Genomic DNA, 12,143 nt, shown 5'->3' with positions numbered 1-12,143 from the left:
ATGGCTCACAGGACAAGCAGATGCCACAGTGAGGCATCAGATGATGGCTAAGTGGGCTTGTTATCAGCTGTTCTGCTGAACATGGGGTCCTAGTGGTTGGGTCCTCCTTTGTTCTGACATTTATCCCCCATTTTATGGATAGCAGATGTATGATGATTTTGAGGAAACCCCTTTAATATTTAAATTCTGTTTTTACTGGACCTCACTACTATAAAATAATCAGAATATTCTTTTATAGTTTTATTTCACATCAGTTTCTAACACAACACAGAGTAAATGGATATGACTAAAGTACATTTAGAAAATACATTTAGAGAATGGCTGTTGCGGTTTCGTCTTGAGTTTTTTGCAGGCTGCATTGATGTATCTTGTGTTCAGTCACTGAACTCACACTGAAGACTCTCCTAAAAAGGAGAAATTGGACAGAGTAAGTGTTCTGTATCTAATATTGCAAACAAAGGAGGAATAAATACAAAAAACCTATTCCCTTAAAAATAACCGTAAAAAGCATTGAAAAAACATCGTGAAGTATAATGTATATGTTAATAGAAAAGAAAAGCAAATTGTGTACACTAAATACAGTATATGATATATTGAAGGATTTTTTTTGTGTCCCAAGAGTCTTAACCCTTTTTTATATTTCTGTTAACAAAACCAATAGAGGGCTTGTTTTCTGCAGGAGTTGCTTTATTGATTTTTGTAACATATTAGCTTTGTGTGGTTGAGTATAACAGACTTGTCAATAAGTTTTGTCACTTACTGAACTGCACATCCCCCCTTAGAAATTATTGCTTTATACACATCATATGGGTGTATTCTGAGGTGGATATTGAGGTGGTTTTTAACCACAAAAATGTGTTACAAAAATGCCTCTGACAGATTACTACAATCTAATGAGCGCCATAAAATCTGTTGAGAGTTCCAGCGGTGATTCCACTGTGGAAATGCAGTGACAGTTCAGAAATGTTTTATTTGGGGGGCAGTGTATCTATTTTAAATATAGGGGCTGGCACGCTACTTACTAAAGTTGAAGCAGAGCAAAAGACATATATTTATATATTGTATACGTGTCATCTTGCTGGGTAACTGCCCTGATCATTACATACAGAGTGGCGTCACACCAAGGTTACTGTGTGGCACAATGCTAACAAGTAGGTAGTGAGGAGCTGCTCAACTCCGAGCATTCTGAAAGTGGGCTTCACATAAGTTATGGGGTAAGACAGAGGACAAACTTGCTACTGAATTTTGGCTGCCTTAATCATGGAGATCAGAGTTTCCTTCCTCTTGCCTTTTTATAGATGTTTGCCATGCATAATCCACTCATGGACACTAATTCAATCCATATTGTTCCAGCAGCCACAGGGACATCTTCCAACGATGATACAATAGTACTTTTTTTTTATTAATCCCCAGGGGGAAATTCTTTTGTATATAGTTTCCCAGTGTTGGAAGTGCAACATGATGTGACTTGAGACAATGTAAGGGTCTTTGTGGACAAAAGAACTAGGCCATAAATGTCTACAATGCATAGATTCCTGATAAAGATTACTGCATATACAGTTTTTCTTTTTCTTTTTGGCTTGGTTGAAATTATTCATCTATTATCTGCTGCACAGGGTTAATAACCACTTTAATGGGTCACTATATCAGTTAGGCTACATTCACACAACAGTATGGAGGTCGTATGTACATTTGCCCCATAGAAGCAACAGCCGCATGTTCTATCTTTCCCCAGGTAACGGGCTGTGCGTAAAGGATCGCTATTGAGAGGGGAAGGGTCACCACTCCTTCTCTACAACGTGGCTGGTGTATGCCCGCCCGGCCATAGCCTTACCTATACATTTCTAAATTATGTATATTCTTATATAAAGACGGCATTTACACATATAGGTCCTCAGTTATTCCTCTTGGAATTTGCACTTTATATATTGTCTATTTTTTGGGAAAACAAACATTTCTCATACAGACTGCACTGGCCTACTCTAGCACCGGGGTGCACAATCTTTATTGGTTCAATGGCTACATTGTTATACCTCTCAACTTCAAGGGGAAACATTAGTAACCAGAACCCTAAATTCACCAACAACCATTACAAAACTAAAAATGTCACCCAAAAAATAACAAGTATCCCAGCCCAGTACTAAATATAATACCACAAACCAAATTCTGCATGTACACAATAATTAATACAGAACCCAGACAAGACAATTAATAATAGAGACCCCAGAGCAGATTATAATAATGGAGTTCACCTGGAGAAGACAATAATATCAGAGACCCTAGAACAGATAGTAATACTGGAGACCCCAGAACAGGTAATGCTGGAGACTGCAGAGCAGACAATAACAATGGAGAGACCGCAGACCAGACAATAATACTTGAAACCCATAGTATTCGACTTGCATGAACATCAGCTTGGGAGAACATGTGTTAAGGTAAACCTAGCTGATAGATCAAATCCTGTCATTTCTACTTGTCTTATTTCCTAAAAGTACAGTAACAGAGAATACATTTTAAGATGGTGACAGCATCGTGGACCGCACCTAAAACTTTGAGGCTGAGGAATTACAGGAATGCCCGATGGTGACGCAAGCATGAGACAGCAGGGAAACTCTCCAATCAAGAGAACACACAATCTGGGAAGTCTGATATGTTATGCTTTGTATGCTCCTCCTTTTCTGCTTTTCTCATGCTTTTCTATATAGGCTTGTGAAACCAAATAAACATACGCAGTGCTGATTTGCCTAGGGCGATGGTAGCATGAGTGAGACTTGAATCAGCAGTTATCTGAGCCATTCCTTACAATATGCTTTATTGATTGGGAACACAGGACCAACGCACACTAAAAGAGCATATCTTTAATTCTCCCCTAACAAATGCACTATTGAAGATCTCTCAGATACTAGAAGGTTTTGGTTTTATGTAGGTAAGAGCAAATCACTCTGTAAATTAATAAATAACATCTTAGACGGAATCATTTTCCCAAGTAATGATAATCCGTTGAGTTTGTGATCTGATATTTTTAGATTGCACTGCATCCTCATAGGAATATGCAGGACTAACAATGTACAATCTTTAGGTCTAATAGAATTCTACTTGAAAAATTTGGTCATGACTAGAGATGGGCGAATTTTTCAAAAATTAGATTCGCCGAGTTAGCTGAATTTTCCGACAAAATTTGTTTCGACCTGAATTGAATTATGGCGAGTTACATTTTTTAAAAAAATCGGTATTTCCTGGCTGCAGAGAGCCAGTAGGGTGTTATGGAAAGTTGTGCCATGCTCAAATATGCATAGGGAGCATGGTTTGGTCTTCAAACAATGATGTGTTTTAGTATGACACACACATGACAGCCGCTGCTCTTAGAATCGATTCACTCTTCTATTCCATGGGGACTTAAAGGGGCCAACTTGACCAAATAAGTGAAGCGGGAAAGCAGCCTGACAAGGTAACGTCTGTGCCAGCTCAAACGGACTGAGCTAAGGGCCAAGATCCCACTATAACATCAAAGTGTGCACTCTCTTTTTACACATCAGATGATTCCATTGATTACGACAGAACCTGTTCTGTTAAACGCTGATACAGCGTAGAAACCCCCCAAAAGAGTGGAGAGGGTGTCAGCAGTTATACTGCATTGACGTCACTGATCATAATGCCCTTCTTTTCATCCGTCAGTATCCGCTTTCAATCGGTCAATAATCCATCAGTATTGCTAAAGTCAAAAACAAACAGGGGTTGATCCAAAAAAGAGATGACCAGTAAATGGGATATATGCATGTTCTCTATGTTCTGTATCCTCTCCTGCTTTTGGCTATTAATCCTGAAGCTTTTGATTTCTTCTGACAGATGAAATGAATGGGAAAGCCTAACATAGTGGTAACGTAATAATGTGGTGGAGGGTGAAAACAGCATTATGGAAATCATAGGGTGTTCCAGGGAGACAGAGAGTGCAGAGGTGGCAACAGCAGCACAAGGTCAGAGAGTGGCACAATGACTAATTCTGGAGGTAGCAGCAACATGATAGGCCACAGAGTGACAAAATGTAGAGGTGGCAGCAGCAACAGCAGGAGGTCAGAGAGTGGCACAATCACAGTGTGTGTAGGTGGGTGGCAGCAGTAGCAGCAGCATAAGGCCAGAGAGTGGCACAATGACAAATTATGGTGGCGGCGGCAACATGGTAGGCCACAGTGTGGCACAATGACAAATTCAGGTGGTGGCAGCAACATGGTAGGCCACAGCGTGGCACAGTGACAGAATGTGGAGGTTGGTGACAATTCCATTCCCTGGTAAAGATGGTGGAAGGCAGCCGATGTGTGGTATCAGGCAGGGGACAGCATCAGAATAGTGGCTGAGGCAGGAAGTTAGAATCCAGACTCATTTCTCAAAGTTTGGGGAGGCGTCATGGCTGATCTAATCCGATGCATAAGGCATTGGTGTGTTGAAATCCTTGCCAATCATAGCTTGATTCACCTTGACAAAGGTCATTCTCTCCAGATTATGGGTGGACAAGTGGATTCTCCTTGAGGTAACGGTGGCCGCACTGAACACTTGCTAGCTAGGCAGGATAGCTTCTCTACTGCAAACTCCGCAAGTTGAGGACACACAAGTTAGGCTGCCCAGTAGTTCAGGGGATCCTCTACCTAGGGTGGTAGAGTGCTGTGCAAGTAGGCCACCACCTGCTGGTGCAGGGTCTGCTCCATGTCCTGCTGCTGCTGGTGGCGGCTACCCTCCTTACTAGGAGGGTGAAGGAAGCTGCTCATTAAGGACTCCAGACTGCTTCTAATGGAGCTGCTACTGCGAGGGTCCAAGAGGCTGGAGATCCAAAAGTCATCCCTATGCCGAATGTTGACTATTCGGATGTCATTAGTTAGGCAAAGTAGCATGCAGCAGGCCATCTGAGGGACTCCCGGCCTCCATCCCCACTGTATACTGCCACAGTGCTTCTCCTCCTCTCCTCTCACTTGAGCAGAAAAACCACTAATTTCACCGGACTATGCTTGTGCTCCAATGTCCTCCTCCTCCAGTTCAGCCCCCACTGGACTCATGTGGCCATGAGATGTAGTCGCCACTTCTCCAGTGCCCTGACCAGACAGATTTTGCAGCATGAGTTCCAGGACATGAAGCAGTGGAATTATGTCATTAATCACGTAGTCCTCGCGACTGACAAATAACGCATCCTCTACAAAGGGCCTGAGCAAATGGCAGGTGTCACACATAAGCTGCCAGTGGCTGACATCAAAGTTACAGAGGGGAGTACTCCTGTCCGCTTGCATCATTAAAAAAATCATTAATGGCTTTTATCTGTTCATACAGGTGGTCTAACATATGGAGGCTGAAATTCCAACGGTTGGATACATCGGATATCAGCCTATGTTGGGGTAGGCCATACTGCCGCTGAAACTCGAGGAGGGTGAGCTTGGCTTTGTAAGAATAGATTAAGTGCATGCACAGTTTCCTGGCCATTTTTAGAATGTCTTGCAGATGGATGGAAGCCTTCAGGAACCTTTTGACAACCAGAATGAACATGTGCGCCATGCAGGGTGCATGGACTATCCGTCATCAGTGTATCCAGACACCATGTTCCTTCCACTGTCTGTCACCATGGGTACGATTTGCAGTTGTCACAGAGAAAGCCACACATTGATTTCTTCTTGCATGATGCAGAGCAGTTCCTTCCCTGGGCAAACAAAGTCACACCAGGTGTAGAACTGTGTGACACCTCTGTGCACCCTGCACATGTGGTATAATGGAGCAGCATTTAGACTTGTGGAGGCTGAGGTGGTGGTGGAGAAGGAGTAGGCATGCACCTTGGAAGAAACTGTTTAGCTCAAGGACTGGTAGACCTTCTGTTCTACATACTTGTAAAGAGCTCGTACTGCCTTTTTGGAAAAGAAATTTCAGCTTGGAACTCTCTACCTCGCTTCGGCACAAGCCATTAGTACTCTGAAGGGTGCAGAGTTCACGACTTGGAAAGGGACGGACTGCAGTACCAACAACTTGGACAGGGGCATGGTCAGCTTCTGCACCTTAGGATGGCTGGACACATACAGTTGTCTCTTTTTAATTGCCTCGTTCAACGACTGCTGGAGCCATGCGTAGCAAGTAACAGGAGTATCTGGACCGGGAGATGATGTCAAAGACAAATAGCTCCCTTCGGCAGAGGGGCTGGAGCCTTGACTGGCTGAAATGGCATGTGTTTCACTAGGTGCTGCTGCTGTTGCTGAGGCGGCAGGATGGACCACCACATCTGAGACACGTTTATTCTAGGCCATTGGATGGTGACGCTGCATGTGTGGATGCAAGGCCGTGGTGCCAATGTTAGCTCCCTGGCCACGCTTCACTTTCTGCCTGCAGATACTACATATACACATGGTTTTGTACCCTGCGGCAGTTTGGCTACCGTCCTCACAATGCTGCCACCCTTCTGACTCACGGCCACAGTAGCGACTTGCTGCCTGCTTCGCTGCCTGACGTGCAAGCTGACACCCTATTCTCCCAAAGATAATGATGGAGACCTTGCTTCACCTGGCTCCCAAGTGCAATCGATTTGTGTTTCCCTGTCACTGCTATTCTACTCAATGGTTTCAGTATGCACAGCCTGACTACTTGCAAGTGTAACATAACCTCCCGTGCCACTTTCCGCATCTCTACTTTCCTGCCCACTGCAAGAAGCAGCGGATGTCTACCCCTCCTCTTCACTGCCAGCTGATGACTGTCCTCAAAGAGTTAGTCCTCGCTGTATAGTGGCACTGACCCCAGACCACCTAGTAGATCTCTTGCTGATGGAAATGAACAGGACAGAGGCTGATTGAGTACAGTTGAGGGCCATTGACCTGCTCCTGGGCCATGCCAACTAAGGGCTTTATCTTACGAACCCACAGACTCTTTGCTGGGGTTGTCAGATGTCATTTGGGAGGAAGTGGATGACCTAGTCAACCAATAGAGAAACTTTGGGTTGTTTATCAACACACTGCTGCTAGATAACCCCGCCAGTTCTGGCTTCACAGAGTCACCCCTCCTGGGACGTCCCCTTACTGTGCTGCGACCGATGCTTGCTCCACCTGCCACCTCTCTGTCTGACATATTGGTTAATCAACTATTTTGATTTGACACAGATTTCTTGATATCAACTTTAGCAACAAGAAATAATTAAAATTTGGGGAATACAGAACCCCAAATCTGACACCCTTGACTTTGAGAAAAAAAATCACTCCATCAGGGTGTTCCTTTCTTCTTCCCAGAGTTTGCTGCCCCATGTAACATGTTGAGCTTGAGGCCATTTTGCTAATAAAGGGGAAAAATTTGTTATCATGGATAACTGTAAACTTCGGAATTATGCAGACCCGAAGTTTTCCTGAAATTCTAAACGAATTCCACTTCGTTAGAATCGATTCGCCCATCTCTAGTCATGACTTCCATGAAATGCGGTCATAAAATGTATTATTCAGAGGTTATCACATCAGTTATCTGGGAATGTCAGACAATCCAATTCTCTCAAACAGAAAAGCAAAATATATTAAATTTCCATTACCTTCACATTTTGGATAAGTGATTTTCTTTTGAGAACATTTCCCTGTTGGTTGACCTCTGTATTTGAATTCAGCCTTACATTTAAACCGGATCTCTGCCCCTTCTCCATAGTATACTGCACTTTCATGAACTTCATCCAATTCTAAGTTGTTTTCATCAAGCTGATCTTGATCCATTCGGCAAGTCGCTATGAAATAAAATAGTAAATAAATAATAGTACACATAATATCCCATGACAAATCACAGGTAAAATCTCCTTGTGTGTATAATATATATACATATGTATCCACATTACAGTAAAGCTCAGTCCATTATTAACTCATATATGTTCATTACTGGGTGCATATAACGCTATGGCAATTAAATTCAAATACTTTGGTTAAAATATCACTATATCTGATAACAGATTTTATTTTAATAGTGTTTAAAAGTCCTTTTTGCTTCAGACAATGATAAATATCTACAGGAACATAAATACCTAATATAGTAGTGAATTACCATTTTTTTCTGACTGTCAATTTTACAAAACTGCCTCTAGGCAGTCAAAATAGCCCATATCCGTACAGATGAAAAGTAAAACATCACTTTTATTGAAGATGTTAAAATATTTCAACAATAGTTCAAACTAAAGTGGCGTGGACCACTAGGTGCAAAGGACTCAGGTGAATTAAAAGTACAGTGTGATCAGAGTCACAGTCAAGCAGTCTATATTAAATGCATAGGATATAGGAAAAAAGAGAAGGTTCAAAGCCTATGTAATTGGACTGCTACAATTACACTGTTGGTCAAATCGAGTAGACAGTCCTAAACAGCACTGTCAGCTTGTGGGTAGTGCAGTAGTATATACTGAAGCCCTAGGCTGAGTGGGCTCAAGTGTTGCCTCAGCTGCCCCAGCAGGGGCCAATATAAAAGTAAGCCTGTATTATTGTAGATACTGCATCTAACCCTACAGACAGCGAGTTATAGGCTTGGATTATCTAATATAAAACTAAAGTCCCTATCTCAAGTGATCCAATTGGGTAATTGTTAGTGCTGACTGCACATGACATTGCCACACAGCTAGTTAAATTTTGCAAACATTAGCCCCCCGACATGTTTCACCAGTAGAACTGGCTTCATCAGGGGTATGGGCTAGTACTAATCGCGTCGCAGACACGCCAAGTATATAACAATAAAGCCCCTCCCTACAAGACCAGGATAAACCTACAGGAGAGGATTGGATAAATCCACTCGCAAAATGCGCATCCAAATAGGACCATTGTTGATTGACATCAAAATGTAGCCAGTAGAATAGGCGGAAGATGATGACAACTCCGCTCCACAACAGATGACAGGAGCAGCGTCATACATCCCACTCACCAATAGGATCGGACTCGACCGAAATGCCCTCCGGTCAGCTGATTCAGGAGATCAGCTGACTCTTGGCCCAAAGGAGCTCCGCGCATGACAGTGGACTTAGTGAAAAAGTTGGAGATATCTAATGTGCATGTCAACATGATGTCTAGCAAGTACGTGTATCTTACGGGTCATGAGTGACTTGACAGTGGACTTAATCAGCATGTATATTATACACTGCTGGCTTGGTGTAATATTTGTGATGCATGGCGACCTAGTGTGTGATCATCGTTGAGTTGAATACTGATTTTTGGCATTTGAGAATATATAATTGAAAGTTAAAAAGACATTCTGGGCCCCAGAAGTATTGTTGGGTCTACTATAGTAGGGAACATTGGGTGGTATGGAGAGTCACATGGCTACATGTATAGAACATGTGGCCAGGATGCAACAATATAATTCCATATAGTTAAGTGCCAGATTATGAGGGGAGACTGAGGACTATAATGCCGGTAAATAAAATAGACAGAGATTATCAGCACCATAGGGTGCAGTAGAAGAAATGTAGTCATACCGGTCCTTGAGCCCATAAGACAAGTGGTACATATATTCTAGCACATATGGAGCTATCATTTATCTACTCTCCAGGGTATACAAACCACGAGGCCTAAATAGAACATCAAAACAATCAGTGAAAAAACAATGAAAAAACAATAAGAGACGGGGGATGCGCTGAATATTCAAACATATTGTAGCTGAAAATGCTGGTCTTGGTGGCCTCAATAGAGGCCTATAGGAGAGGCTTCCTAGTCCATGCCCCACGTGGTAAAATGCCATATAATACGAAAAATGAACATAAGGATTTAAAGGTAAGGGAAGTATATACATTAGTATGTACATGGTAACAAAGGGCTCATAGGTATGCAGTAAAGGTAAACCCTTCATTGAGACCCAAAGGACTCAGATTTAAGGCGATGGATCCACCTTGATTCTAATTGTAAAAGTTTATGTCAATGTTTGCTTGTCGTGGTCCATGGCTGGAGATTCTTCTCCGTAGTTGTTGTATGGTTTTCCCGACATATAACCGTGGGCATGTGCACTGTGCCACATAGACCACCACGGTACTTCTACAGTTAAGGAAATACCTAATGGAGATAACTTCTCCATTTGCTGGATTAGTAAAGGTTTTTGTTCTGGGCATGAGAGGGCAGAAGGAGCATGAGCCACAGGGAAAAGATCCCAGAGTAGAACTTCTCACACTCCGAGTAGATGTTATAGCCTGCGTAAAAAGACTGTGTACCAGAAAATTTCTCAAATTGGGACCCCTATGGTAATAGTGGGTCTATCAGTCAATTTTTCTTTCAGGTCCGATATCCGCTGTGAGAATTGGCCAGTATCTGGAGGGGATCTTCTTGATGGTGTCTGCATAAGCGTCATAGGTGCCAATGCACCTAATGACTTGCTGGGCTGGTTGTAGGTTCTTCTGTTGAAAAAGTGTGCTTCTATCCGTATTTTTTGCTCTTGAGAAGGCCCTGTATAAACATTTTTTGGGGTAGCCCCGATTCCTGAATCTCCTATACAGATTGTCACATTCCCTCTTAAAGGTAGCCTCATCAGAACAGTTTCTGCGGGCTCGGAGATACTGCCCAATGGGTATACCTGATCTTAATGGCTGAGGATGCCAACTTTGCCAGTCTAGCAGATTATTGTTGGAAGTAGGTTTTCGAAAGATGTCTGTTTTCAGATATCCCTGGGGGTCTATACGGATGGTCAGGTCTAAAAAGTTAATCTGAGTCTCGGGAATCTCGGATGTAAATTTCATCCCAATATGGTTACTGTTGAGTTTCTCAACAAATTCATGAAATTGTGCTTTACCACCCTCCCATAGGATCAGCACATCGTCTATATATCTGCCCCAGTAAAAAATGTGATGATTGTAGGCGGAAAATTCATCGGTAAAAACAAGGGTGTCCTCCCACCAACCAAGAAAGAGGTTCACATATGAGGGCGCACAAGTCGCCCCCATTGCGGTACCCCTAACCTGGTGGTAGAAAGACCCCTTGAAAAGAAAATAATCCCTGGTGAGTACAAAATTTAAAAGTTTCAACAGAAATTTGTTATGTTCTTTGAATTGAATACCTTTGGTGTTTAAAAAGTATTCTACAGCTTTTAAGCCCAAGGTGTGTTCAATGTTGCTATATAAGGATTCTACATCCAGACTAGCTAACATTGTATCCGATGTGAGCGTGAGGCCCTGTATCTTCATAATAGTGTCTTTAGTGTCCTGCAAATAAAACGGAAGAGTACAGACAAAGGGCTGCAGCATTTTGTCGATATAGATACTACAAGATTGTGTCAAGCAGTCACAACCCTGAGACAATTGGTCTACCAGGAATTGGTACCCGTCCTTTATGCACTTTGGGTAATGCATAAAAGGTAGCTATTGAAGGGTGTTCATTACACAATACTTTGAATTCATCTAAATTAAGCAAATTATCAGCCCTAACATCCGATAGGAGCTGTTCCAGCTCTTTAACATACTTAGGTGTTGGGCCAGACAAAGTATTTCGTAAGTATTTCTATCAGAGAGGAGTCTCTGGACCGTCTCAATATAATCTCCGGTGTTCATGATCACTGTGTTACCCCCCTTATCAGAGGGTTTCACTGTTAGATCAGGGTCCGAGCGCAATTCCTCCAGGGCTTTAATTTCCTCTATATTAAGATTTTGGAACTCTTGTCTCTTGTCCATTTTAAGTTTTTCTATATCATTAGGTGGGTGTATGTTTCGAACGGGGTTTCATGTCTGTAAGTGGTGCTTGGACATTAGATGGTCCTACAATGTTCTCATCTTCAAGTGACAGTAGCGCCTCTAGAGCCTGTGTTTCTCTTTGTCTAAGTTTTTTCTTATCTGTTTCCTCTTCCTTGTTCAACTTGTGAAGTGATAGTTTACATGCAAATAAATTCATGCCTTTTATCCATAGGAATTTATCACACAAAGGTGTAGGTGTGAAGGTGAGGCCTTTTTGCAGAAGTGATATCACGTGAGGTGAAAAGGTTTCAGATGAAAGATTGATGACCAAATTTGTAGGGGGATTGGGTGTACTGGGATCTGTTACTTCCCATTGTACCCCCATTTGTCCCGATCCATGAGCTGTATGCCCGGGGCTTGTGCTCCTAAAAAAGGAGAAGGGAAAGAAGTGGTAGTTAAATGTGGAATTATGGAAGTTTGTGTATTGAAAGGCATAGGTTGTGTCAGGGGCAGCATGGTGCGTTGTGAC

At 42.5% G+C, this 12,143-nt stretch overlaps 1 protein-coding gene across 1 annotated transcript in view; it reads right to left on the bottom strand.

Annotated features, from left to right (window-relative positions):
* Positions 1 to 227: 227 nt before the first annotated feature.
* The window catches only part of CFH (complement factor H), a 205,210-nt gene continuing 193,294 nt past the window's right edge, over positions 228 to 12,143 (bottom strand). The window contains exons 24-25 of the mRNA XM_072129059.1: positions 7,532 to 7,717; positions 228 to 404 (exon numbers count right to left, since the gene is read on the bottom strand). Coding sequence (XP_071985160.1) covers positions 388 to 404; positions 7,532 to 7,717 — 203 coding nt within the window. The 3' untranslated portion in view covers positions 228 to 387. The remainder of the gene's footprint in view (positions 405 to 7,531; positions 7,718 to 12,143) is intronic.

This window comes from Engystomops pustulosus, chromosome 10 (assembly GCF_040894005.1).
Source record: "Engystomops pustulosus chromosome 10, aEngPut4.maternal, whole genome shotgun sequence".
In the NCBI taxonomy this organism is placed as follows: Eukaryota; Metazoa; Chordata; class Amphibia; order Anura; family Leptodactylidae; genus Engystomops; species Engystomops pustulosus.
This window is presented reverse-complemented; position numbering and strand designations above follow the sequence as displayed.